This window comes from Trichechus manatus, unplaced genomic scaffold (genome assembly GCF_000243295.1).
Source record: "Trichechus manatus latirostris isolate Lorelei unplaced genomic scaffold, TriManLat1.0 scaffold00164, whole genome shotgun sequence".
In the NCBI taxonomy this organism is placed as follows: domain Eukaryota; kingdom Metazoa; phylum Chordata; class Mammalia; order Sirenia; family Trichechidae; genus Trichechus; species Trichechus manatus.
This window is the reverse complement of record NW_004444100.1, coordinates 3,672,829-3,694,455: the sequence shown is the minus strand read 5'-3', so window position 1 is coordinate 3,694,455 and position 21,627 is coordinate 3,672,829. Positions and strand designations below refer to the sequence as shown.

The following is a 21,627-nucleotide window of genomic DNA, read 5'->3' as shown; positions in this document are numbered from 1 at the left end:
GCGCCTCACCTCTTCCAAACGGTCTTCCTCTCCAGTATGACTCAGATGGATTTCTTAACCTTGCCTTGTTCAGGGCTGCCAGATGTTCACATAGAATCAAATCACTTGTTTTTCCAGGTCTTTGTTGTAAGAGGGATATAGGAAGCGTCTAACTAGTCCGCCATGTTGACCACGCCTCCCCTGTAGTATTTTTTTTAATGAATATGTCTACATCCTCATCCAAAGGTCAGTGAACTCTGAGAAGGAGCATACCAAAGTTCCAATCCTTTTGATTGCAGTAAATCAGGGAAGAGACACAAAGAAGTATGTTGATCACGTGCCAACTTGAACACCTTGTATAAGATTTGTTAATGGTTGGGTTAAACGTCACGATAGTCCCTAATTAGAAAAAGAGCACAAGATTAGGGGTTAGACAGATCTGGCTCTGGGGCCCAGGTTGACTGTTAGCCTGATATAGGCTAAGCTGTTTACATTTTATGAACTTTGTTTTTCTCATCAATAAAAAGGAAATAATGAAATCAATTTCTTAGAGTTTTAAATGAGTATCAAATAATGTAACTTGTATAAGCGTAGAGTCCATAACTGGCACATAGTAGGCACTCAGTAGTTGTTGTTGTGAATGTTATTATCATTTTTATTATTATATGATACTATAATTCATATTATTGTAGCACTTTCCCATAGAATAATGAAAATAGCCCTCTTGAAAATGTGTCAGGAAATAATTAACCAGGTTGCTATACCACAACCTAATCACCAAGTTGAAGGGATTTCCCAATACCACCCCATAACAACCATCAGCTCAGGTAGATTACATGGCCTTGAGTTCTCGTAGGATGAGGACAGAGACAATAACATTAAGTAAGCAGTCTTCAAAAATGGAAGCTTTCCATTATTTAAATTTTAAACTCAAAACCACTTAATAGGTATGCCTCTTCTTCCTTAGGTCTGAAATAATTTTGTTTTCCAATATAATAGCTTTTTAGAGTAGAAGAGCCTCCACAGGGAACGTTCTCCATATGTCACAGAAAATAGAGCTAAGAGTCTGTAGCAAAAATACAGTATTTTTAGCATTTTCAAGTTTGCCTCCATTTTTGACTCATTTTTGCTACACTTCCTTAGGATGATTAAATGTCATTTGTTTTGTCCTCTCTCTGTCTATTGTGTTTTAGTGCCTGCCCAAGTGACTGGCTTGCATGTGGCCAACCAAGGGATGACCAGCAGTCTATTTACTAACTGGACCCGGGCTCTGGGAGATGTAGAGTTCTACCAAGTCTTACTGATCCATGAAAATGTGGTCATCAAAAATGAAAGTGTCTCCAGTGACACCAGCAAATACAGCTTCCACTCCCTCAAATCAGGAAGCCTCTACTCCGTGGTGGTAACAACAGTGAGCAGAGGTCTCTCTTCCCGACAAGTTGTGGCCGAGGGGAGGACAGGTAAGAAGTAGAGATATGTGTATCTGTAACCTACAGAGATCTGAGCACATACAACCCCAAAATAGTATGTTCTAGAATTTTTTAAACATTCTCAAAAACAGACTCACCTCTGACCTTCTTAAAAGCCGAGTTTCAGTACCATCTAGAAGGTACATGTAGCTTTCCCAGTAAATGATAAACAAAACCCATTGCCATCAAAGTCCATTCTGACTCATGGCGACCCCACGTGTTACAGAGTGGAACTGTCCCATAGGATTTTCTTGGCTGTAATCTTTACAGAGGGAGATCACTAGGCTTTTCTTCTGCAGTGCCACTGGGTGCGTTCAAACTGCCTACCTTTCAGTTAATAAATGAGCACAAACTGCTTGGGCCACCCAGGGACCTTTTCCCAGGAATGGCAATAGGGGAAATGCATTCTGAATTTTCTACAATCTCCAATTATAGTGTCAAACTCTTAGAAAAACGTTTGTAATGCCATAATAGTTATTTGATGCCTAAGTTTATCCCCTCATTCAGTTGATTCCCATGAAATGTTTAAGTCCCATTTAAGGTAAATAAGCAAAGAAAAAAAAAAAAAGCTCAAAGAAAGTATCCTTCACTCACTTTCATATTCTTGGTTTCAAGTCATAGAAAGGAAATTATCTCCAGCTTGTCTGGTCAAAAGTTGAGTTAATAAAATTCCCAAATAACATATATTTTCATAAGTGACATTAAGCAAGTGCTTAGTACTATATGCCACCTAATAAATGTTCTTTTACTTTAGAGAACTCACAGTCAAATAGGGCAGAAGGCCAACTAAACAATTGTGTCATTATGGTCATGTGGTCAGATAGAAGAGTAGCTCTAAGAAAATGGTATTTTCTACATAACACTGAGAAAAGAAACAACATAAACATAAACAACTGAAATTGATGTTCTAGTTTCTTGGAACAAAGATAAATAAAACAACTGTCATGGTTTGAATTGTATCCCCCCAAAATATTTGTCAACTTGGCTAGGTCATGATTCCCAGTATCGTGTGATTGTGTACCATTTTGTAATCTGATGTGATTTCCTTATGTGTTGTAAACTCTATCACTATGATGTAATAAGATGGATTAGCAGCGGTTATATTGATGAGGTCTACAAGATTAGGTAGTGTCTTAAGCCAATCTCTTTTGAGATATAAAAGAGAGAAGCAAGCAGAGAGACATGGGAACCTCATACCATCAAGAAAGTGGTGCCAGGAGCAGAGCATGTCCTTTGAACCTGAAGTTCCTGCACAGAGAAGCTCCCAGACCAAGGGAAGATTGATGACACAGACCTTCCTCCAGAGCCAACAGAGAAAGAATTCCCCTGGAGCTGACGCCCTGAATTTGGACTTGTAGCCTACTGGACTGTGAGAGAATAAATTTCTCTTTGTTAAAAGCCATCCACTTGTGGTATTTCTGTTATAGCAGTACTAGATGACTCAGACACAACCCAGTGGAAGCTTTGATAATTATTAGTGAACTCAGAAGTGTCTCCTGCTTAATTTTATATAATTATGATAAATTGGATTTCAGACTCTTCCTTGTACATCTCTAATGCTCAGATTTTCAGTATCGGCTGCAGGCATCATCGATATGTCCCTTTTCTAAAGTCATGACTCACCTACTTAATGAACCCAGGGAACATTAACCTCATTAACTCTCCCTGAAGAGCAACTAAGGTAATTGAAAAGATGTTTCATGGTCTCGGGGAAGCCAGCACAACTTGTACAAGGAGAGGTCATGGAAGCTCCATAGACACATCCAAACTCCCTGAGGGACTGAATTGCTGGGCAGGGGGCTGTCGGGACCATGGTCTCAGGGAACATCTAGCTCAATTGGCATAACACAGTTTATAAAGAAAATGTTCTACATTCTACCTTGGTGAGTAGTTTCTGGGGTCTTAAAAGCCTGTGAGCAGCCATCTAAGATACTCCACTAGTCTCACCCTTTCGGAAGCAGGGGAGAATGAAGAAAACAAGACACAAGAAAAAGATTAGTCTAAAGGACTAATGGACCACAACTACCACGGCCTCCACCAGACTGAGTCCAGTACAACTAGATGGTGCCCGGCTACCACCACTGACTGCTCTGACAGGGTCTCAGGTAGAGCTGGAGAAAAATGTAGAATAAAACTCTTACTCACAAAAAAACACCGGACTTACTGGCCTGACAGACTGGAGAAACCCTGAGAGTAAGGCCCCCGGACACCCTTTTAACTCAGTAATGAAGTCACTCCCAAGGTTCACCGTTGAGCCAAAGATTAGACAGCACCATAAAACAAAATGAGACTAATGGGGCACAACAGTCCAGGGACAAGGACTAGAAGGCAGGAGGGGACAGGAAAGCTGGTAATAGGGAACCCAAGGTTGAGAAGGGACAGTGTTGAAATGTCATGGGGTTGTTAACCATTGTCATAAAATAATATGTGTACTAACTGTTTAATGAGAAACTATTCTGTAAACCTTCATCTAAAGTACATAAAAAAAGGAAAAAGAAATCCACTGGTGTATACACATTTCCCCCATTATGTGCTTCCTTTGTATGGCAGCTGACACTGTCACATGTGTCTTCCTTCTTGATACAGTCTTTTTCTTTAATGGCTCTTGGTACCATCCATCGGTGTAGCATAGTTGAGGGGTGAAGGGTGAAAAGCTTAGATTGTTAATCTGGAGGCTTATATTCTGGTCCTAGCTGTGCCATGAATTTATTTCTCTAAGCCTCTGTTTTCTAATCAAGACACAGCAATTCATTCTGCCCCAGCCCACCCTGGATGTCAGAGTAGGGAAGGAGAAATAACAAAAAGAAAGTTGAGAAGGACTTTGCATCCATTTCCCAGTGTGTTGTAGTTGTATTAGTCAGGTTTTACTGACTTATTTCCTGCTTACCCAATTGTACAATGAGGGTGTTCCTGATTAGACAACTGTATTGGTTGGTTCTTCTCCAAGCAGCAATTCATGGGTCCAGCCTCCTACCATCTGTGGCTCTTCTTTCCTCTAGGTCCTCAGAGCTCTCTCCATTCTTCCAGAGAATGCAAATGGAGAAAAGATTACCGGACCTGCAAGTAGATGCATCACTTCCCCCCACATTCCATTGGCCAGAACTCAGTCACGAGGTTACCCCTAACTGCAGGATAGGTTAAGAAATGTAGTTGTCTTAGTCACCTAGTACAGCTATAACACAACTACCACAAGTGGGTGGCTTTAAAGACCAGAAATTTATTTTCTCAGAGCTCCAGAGGCTAAAAGTCCAAATCAGGGTATCCGTTGTGTCAATTCCTTCTGTGGGCCTCTCTCCTAGTTCTGTTGTCTGCTGGAGACCCTTGGCACTCCTTTACTATAAATGATCCTCACGTGTTGTCTATCTTCTCCTGTGTATGTGTGTATGTGTGTGTGTGTCTATGTCTATTCTGGTCTTTTTATAACTCAGAAGTGATTAGATTTAGGATCCACCCTCCAGTAGCATGACCTCAACTGACTGATTGATTATATTACATTAGACTGCATTATGGAAGGTGATTGCATTATATTACATTACATTACATTACATTACATTACATTACGAAAGGTAATCTGCTCTACTCAAGGCCAACTGATTTAATCACATGTAACTACTCCATGACAGGAACTAGACTAGTATTTGATCAAACTACTGGGAACCATAGCCTAGCCAAGCTGACACATAAAATTAGTCTTCACAGGAGTCTAGCTATGTGTCCAAGGGGAAAAAGTAAATGATTTGGTGAACAGATAGTCTAACTCTGCCACACAAGTTAAATCCTGTTTTAAAATACCACAAGGGCTGTACAACTTGTGATATATTAAAATAGTTTAGTCTCTGATATCACTTGAAATAAGTGGGCACTAGGCTAGTTAGGACTTGTAAATTTTTTTTATACCTCTATTTGAATTGTAACAGAGGCAGCAGTATTTGACCCATATTATATAGCAGAAGCATGCAAAAAGAGACAAGAAATTCTTTAAAGAATAATCATAAAATTTGGGGGAGAGAGTAAAATATGAATAAATGTGAGCATGAATTATTTTACTCAAACACATTAGAAGTGCAGACATTATCATGAGAAAGAAGAAAAATGGGTCACCACTATAGAAGCACAGTAACTAAAGATCTTAAAAGGTGCCTAGATGAGTAAATTTTATCCACAGTAGATTGTGACAAATTTAATGGCTCAGGCTTTGAGAATCATTCCCATTTACTCAAATTGTTGAAATTTTGATCAATGCTGAACTAATATTGAAAGGCTTTCTCATTCGTTTATATTTCCATAGAGTTGAAGCATAAATAAATCTTCCCAGCCAAGATAAGTTGGCAGAGTAGGTTAAAGACATTAGATGTGATTAACAAATCTAATTCCAATCTTAAAAAAAAAATTCATTCTAAAAGAAAAACAACAAATTATATATATATATATATTATTTATTAAACATGTAAATCTTCTTCTTGGCATAATTTTTGATAAGCATATGCTTTCTAATAAAATGTTTGTAGTTGTCAAATATTCTTAGCAGTTTTGAAAAACAAGCATAATTATTTTAAGAACAACCAAGAGATGGTTGGATGGATGGATGAATGGATGGATGGAAAGAATGAAGGAAGGAAGTATATACCAATACATAAATATTATGGCTAAAAATCCACCTTTATATATAAAAAATGTTCATATACATGGAACAGCATTAGCAGAGCTGTTTAATAGGATATTGTTAATAATTTTTGGTGATGGATAAGTGCTTGTAAGGAAAACTTTGGGGCTTAAATAACAAAGTCAGAGCATATTAGAATAGAAGGATTCTCAGAAGTCGTCCTGCCAAATCCCTTCCATTATATATGATATACTAATAGTGACAGATACACGAAAATATTTAACTGATGGTAATCAACTAATGAGGAAAACAGTTGTGCAGTTAACATATACTATAGGATTTTTTTCTGATATTCACTAATGACAGTACTACTTACCATGCACATATCTCTGATACATGGTACAACTATTAGTCAATACCACAATTATTAATTTGCAGACTATACTTCTAGCTAGAGAGTTCCTTGAAGGCATCCATGTCTTATCTGTTTTTGCCACCTGGGAAATAGCTGGCTATCACAAAGTGTTTGTGGCACTAAACCCCAATTGAAATAAGCAAATGATTATAGTTAACATCAGAAGGACCACTATGGCCAAAGTAGCTGGCTTTGCCCACAGTTGGTCCAAGCTCCAGACTTCTTGCTTCCAGGATCAAGTTTTAGGCTTATTTTTCTACCACTAGAGGGCAGGAAATGCTTGGCAAAGGAAAACCCAACTCCTAGTTGTATTAGTTATTATACTCCCAGGGATAAATAACTTCATCTCATGAAGATCAAAATTATCTCAAAGTCTAAGATATTTAGAAAAACTGTTGTGTTTTTGCTTTTCCCCTCAAATATCTTTGCTTTATTGATGAGTTTGATTTGAGTTAATTCGTTTGGATTATTATAATGTCGGTTCCTTTTCCTACAGGGAACCTCCTGACACATTCACATAAAAATGCCTCCACTTTAAAATACTTTACAAACAGCAACCCCATAAAAATGCAATAGCAGCATCCTTGTATTTATGAGACTAGCCTGATACCCATCCACAAGGCCCCCTTGCATTTTTATTTTGGTTTGCCTTCTGATGCAAAAACTCTCAGCTTCCAGAAGCGAAAGTGAAATCCTAACGCTTTCTTGACCTCTTATGTAATCAGATTAGATCGTCTGAGTCCCCATTGTTTTTGCAATGAAGATAAATAACTCAGACTTTTGATTGTACTTTTCTTTTTCAACTTCTTGTTTCTCCTTTTCAAATTATAGTCCCTTCCAGTGTGAGTGGAGTAACGGTGAACAATTCTGGTCGTAATGACTACCTCAGCATTTCCTGGCTTCCGGCGTCTGGAGACGTGGACAACTATGTGGTGACACTCTCTCATGACAAGGTGGTTCAGTCCCTCCTTATTGCAAAGTCTGTCAGTGAATGTTCCTTCAGCTCCCTCACTCCAGGCCGCCTCTACAATGTGACCATAACTACCAGGAGTGGCAAATATGAAAATCATTCCTTCAACCAAGAGCGGACAGGTAAGAAAGTACAGTATGGAGGTACAGAACTCCATAAGAATCTAGCTAGCCATGTGGCCCAGGGCATCATACAGCTGTAAAAAGAAATCCCATAATTATAGGATTAAAAGCAGTTGAGATCCCAAAATTGTTATGAATTCTTTACATTTTGACCCAAGAAACTCCTCATATGAGCAGATGTTCCCTTTTGAGTACGATTAACACAAGCTTTCATGGCTAGAATTCACATCATGTTCAAACATGTTAGTTGCCTTCGAGTTGGCTCCAACTTATGGAGCGTTTACGTATAATAGAATGGAACATTGCCCAGTCCTGCACTGTCTTCATGATCGTTGGTATGTTTGAGTCCATTGTTGTGGCTTTTGTGTCAGTTCATCTCACTAAGGGTTTCCCTCATTTTTGCTGACCCTCTGCTTTATCTAATATGATGTCCTTTTCTAGCGATTGGTCTTTCCTGGTGATGGGTCCAAAGTAAACAAGTCAGAGTCTCGCCATCCTCGCATCTAAGGAACATTCTGGTTGTATTTCTTCTGATTTGTTCGTTCTTCTGGCAGTCCATGGTATATGAAATATTCGTCACCAATACCACAATTCAAATGTATCAGTTTTTCTTCTGGTAGCGCAGTGGTTAAGACTTATGGCTGCTAACCAAAACTTGGCAGTTTTGGAAACTCTATGGGGCACTTCTACTCTGTCCTGTAGGGTCGCTATGAGTCAGAATCAACTCGATGGCAATGGGTCTGGTTTTGGTTCTTCTCTCTATTGTCCAGCTTCCACATGCGTATGAGGTGATTGAAAGACCATGGCTTGGGTCAGGTACACCTTAATCTTCAAAGTGACATGTTTGCTTTTTAGAATTTAAAGAGGTCTTTTGCAGCAGATCACCCAATGCAATACGTTGCTTAGTTTCTTGACGGCTGCTTCCGTGGACATTGATTGTTGATCTAAGTAGAATGAAATCATTGACAACTTCAGTGTTTTTCTCCAGTATTCAAACATAGTGACGAATATTTCTGTTTGGAAGCACTTTCGTGTTGCTAGACCCTGACTTTTCACGATTCCTACTCATAGTAACCTTAAACACTGCCCAGTCCTGAGCCGTCCTATATACAATGGAAGGAAACACTGCCGATCCTGCACCATCCTCACAATCATTGCTATGATTGAGCTCATTGTTGCAGCCACTGTGTTAGTTTATCTCATTGATGCTCTTCCGCTTTTTCGCTGACCCATCTACCAAGCATAATGTCCTTCTAAATCTCTTATTGTGGCAATAGTTGTTATTTTTCCCATTTTACAGATCAGGAAACCAAGGATCAGAAAGGTTAAGTAACTTGCCCAGCTGATTTTACATGTAAAAAAGCCATTAAGTTTCAATCCTGGATTTAAGTCTGGTTCTGAGTGACTCCAGAATCTACGAAGCTCCTAAAAGCTTTCCTGAAATATCTGTCGTCAAGACCACTCACTATTCATCCCTTTTCACACGCAATGAAAATGTGAATCTTTATCATTCTGGGACTAGAGAGCAAAATCTTAGCAAAGGTAATTAATGTCAGGGCTTCAATATGCTGGAAAGAACTAAATATAGACGCCTACTAATTTCCCAATATACTTACGCTTTATGGTGTTTACAGTTGAGATTTCTGCTTACTGTTTCCATCAGTATTTTGTTAAATCTCTCCTCCTGACCTGTGGGTTGATTTTTGCGTTTACAAATGTTAGTTTTTCCATGAGGCTTGGGGATAATTAACATCATCGTATCACCTAGCACAGTGCCTAGGCACTCAATAATTGTTTGTGAATGGATAATCAGAAATCACTTAGAGGAGGGATTCCCACCTGGTGGTCAATGGGCAGGCATTAGGAACGTTAGTAACTCCTGAAATTATCTGTGAAGTAGCTGAGGCTACGGAAGGTATGTGCCTTTCTCTGGGAATAGGGTCCGTGGCTTTTATCAGATTCTCATAGGTTCTGTGACTCCAGAAAGGTTAAGAAACACTGATTTACATTGTTACAGCATGCTAGCACAGAAAGAGCCCTTAAAATGCTGTAATCTCCTTTCCTGGTTTGGAAATAAATAAAGTCCCAGAGAGAGAGTGTGACTTTTCCAAGATCTCATGCCTGGCAGGTAGCAGAGTTCGGCCCAGATTGGTGCTACGTCCATTCCACCCCCAGTTGCTGTCCAGTTGATTCCAACTCATGGTGACCCCTAGTGTGTTCGAGCAGAACAGTGCTCCATAGGTTTTCGATGATTGATTTTTCAGAAATAGATTGCCAGGCTTTTCTTCCTAGGTGCCTCTGGGTAGACTAGAACCACCAACCTTTTGGTTAGCAGCCAAGCACATTAACCATTTGCACCATCCAAGGACTCCATTATATCATATTATTCCTAAACACACTAGGCAGGAATATAAAGAGATAATCCCTACCCTGATAATTTAAAGTCTAATTATAGTGATAATCACAATAATGACTTAAATCCATAAAGCAGATTTCCATTTACGAAGCAGCCTCACGTCAGTGTTTCATGCTGATCAACATGGAGCCTAAAAATCACCAGAAATTAAAGGATATGCCACCTAATGACTAGCTCCCTTGCGTCCCATCAACATTGATTCATGAATGTTTCTTATCCATATGGCTTTTGGTCTTTTGCTAAGATTGCTTTTAAATGATCCTTTATTCAAAGCATCCTCCTGACGCTTTCACCAGCATGAACTTGGACTTGGCTCATGACTAATTGAGGCAAACTGTTGCCCCCAACAAATCAGTTTAACTGGAAAGTCATGTCTAAGTTGTTGTCTTGTTGATTTTGGCTGATTATCTTAATGTCCTCTTTCTTTCCTCATGCTCTTATTCTACATTTTGGGTAAAAATACCAATAGTTCTAATTTGATATACATCATCTCACCGTGCAGCAAGGCACATCTCACAAATTACTTCTCGTTCCACCTGGTGACCGTGCAGCAAGGCAGGTCTCACAAATTACCTCTCGTTCCACCTGGTGAGCCCCTTATTGACTTAGCGTGGTATTTAGCAGGGTTTTTTTCTTCTGGTAATAGTTGCTTTGCCTTAGTAAATTGCCTGGATCATTGAGCTTTCTTAGTCCATGCATACAATGTCACTTTACAATTTCTTCTCCTTAACTCTATGATGTCTAAAGTCTAGCAACCCTATAATTGGTTTCAGGGAAATATCTTGAAGAAAGCATACCTGTGCTTGCCCCATATCGATGGTGAGATATAGTTCCATACAAAAACTAATAAGTAAACATGATCCAACAAGGATAGTTGTGCAACTGTAGGTGTGAGAAGCATCATGAAAAATTTTACATAGATGGCAAAATACTGAAATTTCTGGGTCATTTCATGGGTTGGCGGAAAGTGGAAACGAAGACTTGGACACAGGGTTTGCGTGTGGTCAGAGCAGAAATCCCTTAGTGTATAGTAAACACAGACCAAGACTGGGCAGGCCTTGAGGACAAGCTATTTAAGATCAGAGTTCAGTTCCCTGAATCTGAGTTCATAGATCTTTTCAATACTCCATTTCATTAATATTTATAATATCCAGTTATAACCAAATAGTAATGAAACCATGGCCTGTTGTTGAATTAAAAGATAGCCCCAAATGAAAAATTAGAATATCCTTAGCATCATGCTCTAAATAGAGAATTGCCTTATTTCACTATGTTGCCAGTAACATTGATTGTTTGATGATTGAGGGAAAAACTTTGGATACACAGAATTGTTTTTTCTCTTCATTATTTATTATTGGGAGCCTCATGCACACAGAATTGGATTAATCATAATTCTTAATTCAGGAAACCATGCATCAATTGCCATTTTTATTTAGTTAGTTAAGTATTTCATTGGTAATTTTTTTAGTGTTTTTATTTTATTTTTATTTTTTATTTTATTATTGTACTTTAGGTGAAGGTTTACAGAACAAACTAGCTTCTCATTAAACAATTAGTACACATATTGTTTTGTGACATTGGTTACCAACCCCATGACATGTCAACACTCTCCCCTTCTCAACCTTGGGTTCCCTATTACTAGCTTTCCTGTCCCCTCCTGCCTTTTAGTCCTTGCTTCTGGGCTGATGTGCCCCTTTAGTCTCTTTTTTTATTATGGGCCTGTCTAATCTTTAGCTGAAGGGTGAACCTCAGGAGTGAATTCATTACTGAGCTAAAAGGGTGTCTGGGGGCCGTACTCTTGGGGTTTCTCCAGTCTGTATCAGACCAGTAAGTCTGGTCTTTGTGTGTGTGTGTGTGAGTTAGAATTTTGTTCTACATTTTTCTCCAGCTCTATTGTGATCCCTGTCAGAGCAGTCCGTGGTGGTAGCCGGGCACCATCTAGTTGTGCTGGACTCAGTCTGGTGGAGGCTGTGGTAGTTAGTCCTTTGGACTAATCTTCCCCTTGTGTCTTGTTTTCTTCATTCTCCCTTGCTGTAGATGGGGTGGGACAGCGGAGTATCTAGATGGCCACTCACAAGCTTTAAGACCCTGATGTTAGAAATTTTTAATAATTTAATATGTATAGGAGAAACCACTACCCAAAATAAAAGCTAAGACCTTGACAGTAATCTACATTGAATCATGTGGTCCCCACCTCATCAACCTATCCCAGGGTAAACATCATCTTGACTCCTACGTTCATCTCTCCTTTAGTTTCCTTCTTACATAGTTTCATTGCATCTATATATAGTCCTAAACTTATGGTTATTTTTTTCTCTTAGTTGTTTTTAGCATTATAAAAAGGATATTTTTAATGCAGTATGTAATCTTTTGGGACTTAGATTTTTTGCTTAATGTTACATTGATAAGTTTCGTTCATGTTTTTGTTTTGATGTTAAGGGAGAAAATCCATATTTTGTGTTTTGAGTTAAGAGGAGCAAATTAATATCGTATTTCGCTGTGTATATATACCATTTTATTCATACAATCTCCTGTGGATGGGCATCCTCTCCCACACTTGGTTTTATCCGGTTTTGAAAACAATCAAAGGGGATAAAATGGTATTTCACTGTAGTCTTGATTAGCATTTTCTTGATCACCAATGCTATTGAACATTTCATGTGATGATTAACCACATGTGTTTCCTTTTCATCCATGTTTCTCTTGGATTGTTTATACTCTTCTTGGTAACTTTTTGATGTATCTTGAGTCACCAAGGTATGCTCGAATTATTAATATCACAACTGTTCATATTAATCATCAGTTAACATGTTTAATGTTCCATCTTGTACATGACATTTTGTTTAGGCAAACAACAGGATTAGAATGAATTCATCAGGTTCTGTTAAAAGATCCATTTAATCACTCCCAGCAGTGAAACAATCTTTACCTCCAGAAATCTGTGATCTAAAGGTCTAAGATATTTCTTTTAAATGCACACAAGAAAAATGTACTCACTTTCCCATACCATCCCAGATTGTCATCTGATCAGTTGCCCACTCAGATTACTAAATCTTTAGCTGTTCTCTGTTCTCTTTTTCAGTGCCTGACAAGGTCCAGGGAGTCAGTATTAGCAACTCAGCCAGGAGTGACTATCTAAAGGTATCCTGGGTGCATGCCACTGGAGACTTTGATCACTATGAGGTCACCATTAAAAACAAAAACAACTTCATTCAGACCAAAATCATTCCCAAGACTGAAAATGAGTGTTTATTTGTTAAGCTAGTCCCTGGAAGGTTGTACAGTGTCACTGTTACAACAAAAAGTGGACAATACGAAGCCAGTGAACAAGGCAATGGGAGAACAAGTAAGTGGAATGATTGCTAAATCTAATGGTTGGTTGAGACTTGAAGGTCATCAAGTAATTATTTCTCTGAACCTTGAAGTTCCTCTGCTTGCTGGTCAGTAAATTGCATTACCAGTAAGTCTCACTTGTGGCTAACATCATTCAGGCAAGCCATGGCCTGTAATTAGAGGATGTTTATTGGTAGATAAAAGCAAACATAGTGGGGAAGCAAGAAGACCAAATATCTCATTTTTCTTCCTGTCCTCCTGCATTTTGGCATTTAAAGTTCTCAACTTCTTGTTTTATCTTATGATTGAGACCATAACTCATTTTATAATTACATTCTACCAACATTTAGCATGTAAGATTTATGTTGGGAAAAAATTACATTTTTAATAGTTGCTTCCAATTCTTCGTGTTTAATTATGCATGAAGTAATTCAAGTGGCTTATTTGGGGAAGCAAGATGTTTGCCAGTCCCTTGAATATGATTCATAAGTTATTGTGCAGATAAACTCTGATCAGTCACTTTCCTGAAGTATCTTCTCACTTCCCTCCCTAGTCCCAGAGCCTGTTAAGAATTTGACATTGCAGAACAGGAGCACTGAGGACCTGCAGGTGACTTGGACGCGAGCTGATGGGGATGTCGACCAATATGAGATCCAGCTGCTCTTCAATGATATGAAAGTGTTTCCTCCTTTTCACCTTGTAAATACCGCGACTGAGTATCGATTCACCTCCCTAACACCCGGGCGCCAGTATAAAATTCTTGTCTTGACCATCAGTGGAGATGTACAACAGTCAGCCTTCATTGAGGGCTTAACGGGTAATTTGAAATATGGTTCTTGAACTTGAGTAGATATAGTGGTATATTTAGCACATTGGACAACCCGGGCATTTTGACTGCAGATTTAGAGGGATAAAAGAAATGGCAAAGGGAACAAAGTTACTTTAACTGTGACAATGAAGTTGTCTAAGCTGGGTTAACGAAAGTAAAGTAAAATGGAGGGGCGGGTAGCTTTATAGATGATACAGAGAAATAGCATTGAATTGAATTGATGTGAATAGCTGGTGCTTGTGAAACATACAGATTAAGCATAAATAACTCTGTTGGTTGGGTATCACTTCTTTGAAGCTGTATTAGGAGTGTCGCTATCATAGTTAACATTTATTGATGGTTTGCCACAAAGCGGACCCAAAGCAAAGCACTTTAGATGTCGTTTTGTTGAGTCCTCACAACTCCATGGTCATCATTGCCGTTCTTCTGATGAGGAAACTGAAACTTAGAGAGGTTAAGCACTTTGCCTGTAGTCCCACAGCTAGAAATGAGGAAACCAAGACTTGCAATCTGACTGGCCATTAACTGTATTACTGGGCATTCTTCATCTGTACCCATTGACCTTGATCTCCCTTTAAACTTTCCCAGCCAACTTCAGTTCAGGCAGAACGGTCAGAGAAAAGTGGCAAACTGATCCTTTTTTTCATGTATATTCTTTCAGTAGATGCTGAAATACAAGAAGCAAGAAAACTTTAGCTTGAAAATGTTCACGGTTCATTCTCTAAGTGATGGCTTTTAAATTTATTTTCTCTTTTAGTTCCTAGTGCTGTCAAGAATATTCACGTTTCTCCCAATGGGGCAACAGATAGCCTGATGGTAGACTGGACACCTGGCGGGGGAGATGTTGATTCCTACATGGTGTCGGCGTTCAGGCAAAATCAGAAGGTTGAGTCTCAGACTATCCCCAAGCACATCTATGAGCACACGTTCCACAGACTGGAGGCAGGAGAACAGTACCAGATCGTGATTGCCTCTATCAGCGGATCCCTGAGGAACCAGATAGATGCATTCGGGCGAACAGGTAAGCTTCCACCTGGAGGGAGGCCAAATTGCAGAATGCTTTGTAGTTCTCCTGTGATAGGGCAATAAATAGGCTTAGCTATTTGCTCACAAACCAAAAATATCCAAATTCAAAAACATTTAAATTTGTATAGTTCAATGTGGTCTCAAGAGCCTGTCTCATATTTTTCTTTTCATTTTTCTTAATAATAGAGATTTTCAAAACAGATTTTAATCTAGAAACCAAATCATTTCAATAAACTTTACACTTGCTAAAGGATATGTTGTTGTTGTTGGTTGCTGTTGAGTTAGCAAGCAAACATTCCACAACTATGCAGTTTTCAAAATTTCACTATTTTTGCAAAATTCTTTTTAAGAATAAAACATATGCCATCTATTTTACCTATCACAGCTAAAGCACAATTATCAAATGACTGAGTAATGTATCTGTTTATTAATACTAGTATTAATATACTATTTTTACAACAAAAATGTTACAAGCACCTGCTATATGCCAGACATTTTAAATTATCTTTAGCCATGCTACAAAGTAGACATCACTATCTCCATCTACAGATGAGGAAAAATAAGACTCAGAAAGTTTATGAAACATTACCAAGTATACATGTAATAAGACCTAGAACTAGAATTCAAATCTAAGTCTGTCTGAATCCAAATCACATGCCCTCTCTACTATGATACAATAGTTCTTGGATATCTTCCATTCTCATGACCATTTATTTAGTTGTGTGGCTTGAGGCTTCTATACTGTGCCCCTACTATGCCTCTGTTATGTGTGTGTGTGTATATATATATATTTCCCATATCTGACATAGTACTTGGCATGTGGTTTGAGTATATATATATGTATATATATGTGTATATATATATATGTATATACTCAACCATATGCCAAGCATTGTCAGAATATGGGAATTCAGTAGCTAACAAGACACAGCTCCTGCCCTCAAAAAGCTTATAATCTAGTGAAGGAGACAGAGAAGTAAAAAGGCAATTTCAGTACTATATTGATAAATACTAAAATAAAGGTAATTATTGAAGGCTACAGGGGCAAAAAAAAAAAAAAAGAGCCAGGGAAGGCTTTCAAGAGGATGTAATATATGAACAGAGACTAAGAAGTTATCCAGGTGAAGTGTACATTGACTTGGTTCCACCAAAAGAAGCAAAGACCTGGAGGTGAGAGAAGGCATAGCACATTTGATAACCTACATGCTATTTAATATGTTAGAATAAAGGATGTGAGCCATGGGCCTGGTAAGTAGATGGACCAAATCACAAAAGGCCTTATATGCCTTATTAAGGTGTTTAGAATTATGCAGAGCCAGTAAAGAGACATCAGCAAGAGACTTCTAGGGGGTTATGTAGGATGTAGTGTGGAGTTTGAAACAGTGGGAGGTAAAAAGCAAGGGGGCTGGTCAAGAGGCTGTTGCAATAATATATATGAAAGATGATATTGTCCTAGGGTAGTGTCCATAGAAAAGAGGATCAATTCAACAGATATTTATAAGATTTAAGAGATAGAAATTATGAGACTCATGTTTGATTATATGAAGAAGAATCCAAATTTCTGACTTGGACCATGAGATAGGAGCAAAGGGAAATAAGGAAGATAGAGGAGGAGTTTTTATTTGTGCTGTTGTTAGTTGCTGTTGAGTTGGCTCTGACTCGTGGCGACCTTCTTATAGCAGAAAGAAACCTTGCCCAATTCCATATCATCGTCATAATCATTGGTATGTTGGAGTCCATCTGATTGAGGATTTCACTCATTTTCGCTGACCTGCTGCTTTACCAAACATAATGTCCTTTTCTAGCAATTGGTCTTTCCTGATGACATGTCCAAACTAAACAAGTCAAAGTCTTGCCATCATCACTTCTAAAGAGCATTCTGGTTGAGGAGGAGTCTAATTGGGGCATCTTGAGTGTTGGATAGCTGTGGAACATCCATAGAGAGATGTCATTTGCAGAAACAGGAGAGACATGTAAACTGAAAGTTTGAATTTGGGGGTCACCTCCCGATGAGTGACAATTCAAACCACTGGAATAGATGAGATCTCCTGAGGAGATTTTGTAGAATGAGAAAAGAAATGAGCCTAGGACATAAAAATCATTGGCAAGTAAAATTATTTTGCCTTTCATGTCAAGAGCCATAGCACAAATACTATTATATACTACTGCTTAGATCAAGGCTTGAAGATTTGACTTGAGTTAATCCTGGAAATAAAAATATAAACAAGAGGCATAATCCAGTCATCTAAACTACATTCATTGAGTGTAAATTTGTTCAGCATTCTTCCCATTTCTAGATGCGTAGATATACACCACTCTACAAGTTTATCATGCAACAATAGTCTCATGTGTTGCTCTGATGCTGAACAGGTTTCAGTAGAGCTTCCAGACTAAGACAGACTAGAAAGAAAGGCCTGGTGAACTAATTCTGAAAATCAGCCAATAAAAACCCTATGTTGTACATGCAGTCACCATGAGTCAGAGGCCGATCCGACAGCAGCTGACAAAAACACCACCACATATTTTTCACTGTCACTTAGACTAATCTTTCTGCCTGTCCAACTTCAAGAATCTATCTAAATTCAGAGAAAAATGAAGAATCAAAGTTATGAGACAGATAATTCAAGCCAAGAAATACTTAAAGGCACACAGAAAGTGTCAGTACAACACAAACAAAGCAGGAGCATCATCGTCTACCCACAGTTGATTCAGGAGGGATATTCTCAATTGGTTCTTTTTCTCTGCAGTTCCAGCCTCTGTCCAGGGAATAACCGCAGACAATGCATACAGCAGTCATTCCTTAATAGTAAGTTGGCAGAAAGCTGTTGGCGTGGCAGAAAGATATGACATCCTGCTTCTAAATGAAAATGGAATCCTTCTGAGCAACACATCAGAGCCAGCCACTGCTAAGCAACATAAATTTGAAGATCTAACACCAGGAAAGAAATACAAGATACAGATCCTAACTGTCAGTGGCAGTCTCTTTAGCAAGGAAGGCCAAACTGAAGGCCGAACAGGTAAGTAGCACAGCTTATTGTTTTGTACAAGACAGCTGCTTGTAAAAACTGGCTGTGTTCATTTCCTATTGCTGCTATAATAAATTACTGTAAACTCATTATCTTATACTTCTTGAAGTGAGAATCTGAAATGGTCTTACAGAGCTAAAATCAAGGGTTAGCAGGGCTATGCTTCTTTTGGAGGCTCTAGGGGGAAAATCTGTTCCTTGCCCTTTCCAGCTTCTGGCAGCCACCCACATTCCTTGGCTCATGGCCACCTTCCAGCAATGACATCACTCTGACCTCTACTTCTGAAATCACATCTCCTTCTCTGACTTTTCTGCCTCCCTCTTTTGGTTACCCTTGTGATTACACTGGGCCCACCCGGATAATCCAGGACAGTCTCCCCATCTCAAGATGCTGTATAAGGTAAAAGTCACAGGTTCCAAGGATTAGGACGTGGAAATCATTGGAGGCTATATTCTGTGTACCACACTGACCTAATTGATTATTTATTTATTAAGTATCTAGGTCTGAGGGGGAGGTGATTTTGATAGGGACATAAAGATGAATTAGACATGCTGCTTCTCCTCAAAAGGCTGACTAGTAGGGGAGACAGCACATAGACAAATAATGACAATACATTTTGATAGGATGGTATGTAAGAGAAGAATGTCCAACATCCAGGGGAGCATGGAGGTCAGGTGGAATTGGGAAGTCTTCATAAAAGTGACATTGTAGTACCATCATGAAAGATGAAACAATTCTCCACGTGGAGAGAAGGTAGAAGTATACTCCGTGCAGGCAGACTACCCCGGGCAAAGGGAGGGAGTTGTGAGAGACTGTGGCCTGTTGAAGGAACACTGAGAAGTTGTGGGTGGTTGAAGTATATGTTGTATGAGGGAAAGTGAGGCTGAACAGCCAGATTGTGGCCATATAACAGTGTTTGGCATGCTTTCCTCAAAAGTTTTTTTTCTTTCATTTTGTAAACATGAGGAGACAATAAACATTTTCAGCCAGAGTGATTTTTTTAAATAAAAATTTATATCTTAAAAAGGTTAAATCGGATGTCAATAAGGATGGATTGGATAGAGAAGAGACCAGAGGTGGGGAGACCTGTTCATTAATTCGTTCATTATTCAATACCCACTATGTGCAAAGCAGGGTTCTAAATTCTGAATATTTAGGAATGACTAAGATAGAGTCTCATGACCATGAAGCTTACAGTCTAGTAGGAAATAAAGGCAATAAAAAGTGAGTAATAGCTACGATAGGTTGAAACTAGTTGCCGTGGAGTTGACCACGACGCATGGTGACTCCATGTATGTCAGAGTAGAACTGTGCTCCATAGGGTTTCAATGGCTGATATTACAAAAGTAGATCTCCAGGTCTCTCTTCCAAGACACTTCTGGGTGAACTTGACCCTCCAACCTTTCAGTTAGCAGCAGAGTGTGTTAAACATTTGCACCACCCAGGGATTCCTATAGTAGATTTATAGTAATAAATACCAAAGAGAAAATTAAAGGAGGGAAGGAAGCTAAAAAGTGCTGGGGGATTACAATTTTAGGTAGTACAGCCCTAAAAGACTTCATTGAAAAAGTGACTTTTGAGTAAAAATCTGAAAGCAAGAAGGAGTCAGGCAGATATATGGGGAAGAGTATCTTAAGCAGAATGGAAAGAAAGACTTTGGGGCAAGAATGTGTCTGTCCTGTTGGAGGAACAGCAAAGAAACCAGTATGGCTGGAATAGAGGGAGTGAGAATGAGAGTGGGGAAGATGTGAGCAGAGGGTAGTGGAAATCAGGAGACAATTGCAGTTATAGAAATAATAAAGGTCTAAAGCTAAACTAATGCAGAGGCCCCACTGAAGAAGAGTGGATATAGTCAAGAAATATTTCTGCAAATAAGGTGACACTTGGTAGTTGAGTGGCTTATAGAAGAAGGACAGAAGAATCCAAAGTTTCTACCTTTGGTGTCTAGGTAGAAGGTGATGCCATTAATGGAGATAAGAGAAGGAGGAAGAGGGAATGTTACGGAGAAATATACAGAGTTCAGTTGTGTATCAAGTTTGAGATGTCTGAATGACTTGCAGAGAATGGTGATCATAGGTGATTGGCAGTATGAGCCCTGAGCTCAGAAGTGAGCTGGAGGTAAAGATTTGGACAAAAATGCTAGCTACATCCATAAAGGTGAGTGAGATTGACTGCTCGTATAGTATTATAGAATATGAAGGGGCAAAGAATGGAACCAGGGAAAATACTAACATTTAAGGGCCAACTTTTAAGGCCTCCTTAAGAGGAAGCGAAAGAGCCTAAGAAAGGGTGTTCAGAGTGGAGGGAGGAGAACCTGGGAGAAACAAAGAGAGCTGTCCTGTTCTGTCTCCACCAGTATCTAGAGACTTCCACAGAGCAGGTAACATCTGTGCCAGCAGTTTAGAAGCTGATCTTTCTAGTGTCACTTGACCGTTTTGCCAACAGTAGCACTTAAGGTCAAACCAAAAAAAACCAAACCGGTTGCCGTCGAGTTGATTCCGACTCATGGCGACCCCATAGGACAGAGTAGAACTGCCCTATAGGATTTCCAAGGAGTGGCTGGTGGATTCCAACTACTGACCTTTTGGTTATAGCGGTAGCTCTTAACCACTCTGCCACCAGGGCTCCCTTAAAGGCCAACAAAGCCATTGCCGTCAAGTCGATTCCGACTCATAGTAACCTAAAGGGGTTGCAAAATCTTCATTTAGACCTTTTTTTTTTTTTTTTTTAATGGTTTTGACTTTACTCTTTGACTTGTTTCTCTTTCTCTTTCCCATATCATTGAATCCAATTTTGTCTTTCTTTCCCACCCATTGACTTCTCCCCATAGCCCTTCCCTCCAAAGGTCATTTCTTAGCTCAGAATCACTGATGTAGTTCTTAGTATTAGAGACACATTTAGTCACACAGCTCGGATCAACATTTATTCTTCATTCCAAAAATGTCTGTGAAGATAATTTCCCACTTCTGCTTTTTTGTTCATGCTTTTTTTTTTACACTTTACACATGCAGTTTACTACACACCAATTATACCCCTAAAAACAATACTTCATTAATGTAAACTGTTTTATAATTAAAAGCATTTCTAAAAATCAGCCTATGCAACATGCTGAAAATAAAAGATGAGTACCTTCAGGGAATAAATGATTAAATAAATAAAGTGCAGGGGCCAGACAGACAGAATCGTAGACTTTATCATGCTAGAAGGGTCCCCAGGCACCATTTAATCCTGTGGTTGTGAGACCGGTAAAACCTTTTAAAAAACGCCAGTAACTGAGCCCCACTCTAGACATGTTAAATCAGAATCTCTGGGCGTGATGCCCTGGCGCTGTCTTTTTTTTCTTTTCTTTTTTTTGAATTGTGGAAAATATACATGAAACAAAACATTTGCCTTTCAACTTTCTTCATATTGTGGTTTTGCTTTTAAAAATTAACATTTT

The 21,627-nt window shown here is 39.0% G+C and overlaps 1 protein-coding gene across 4 annotated transcripts in view; it reads left to right on the top strand.

Annotated features, from left to right (window-relative positions):
• PTPRB (protein tyrosine phosphatase receptor type B) overlaps window positions 1-21,627 on the top strand; it is a 147,822-nt gene that overhangs the window by 82,087 nt on the left and 44,108 nt on the right. For 3 of the 4 annotated variants that reach the window (XM_004386442.1, XM_004386445.3, XM_004386443.3), the window contains 6 exons: window positions 1,173-1,439; window positions 7,298-7,558; window positions 13,057-13,320; window positions 13,861-14,124; window positions 14,894-15,157; window positions 17,910-18,179. In XM_004386442.1, the coding sequence (XP_004386499.1) occupies window positions 1,173-1,439; window positions 7,298-7,558; window positions 13,057-13,320; window positions 13,861-14,124; window positions 14,894-15,157; window positions 17,910-18,179 (1,590 nt within the window). The remainder of the gene's footprint in view (window positions 1-1,172; window positions 1,440-7,297; window positions 7,559-13,056; window positions 13,321-13,860; window positions 14,125-14,893; window positions 15,158-17,909; window positions 18,180-21,627) is intronic. The other variant, XM_004386444.3, reaches the window with a different exon arrangement.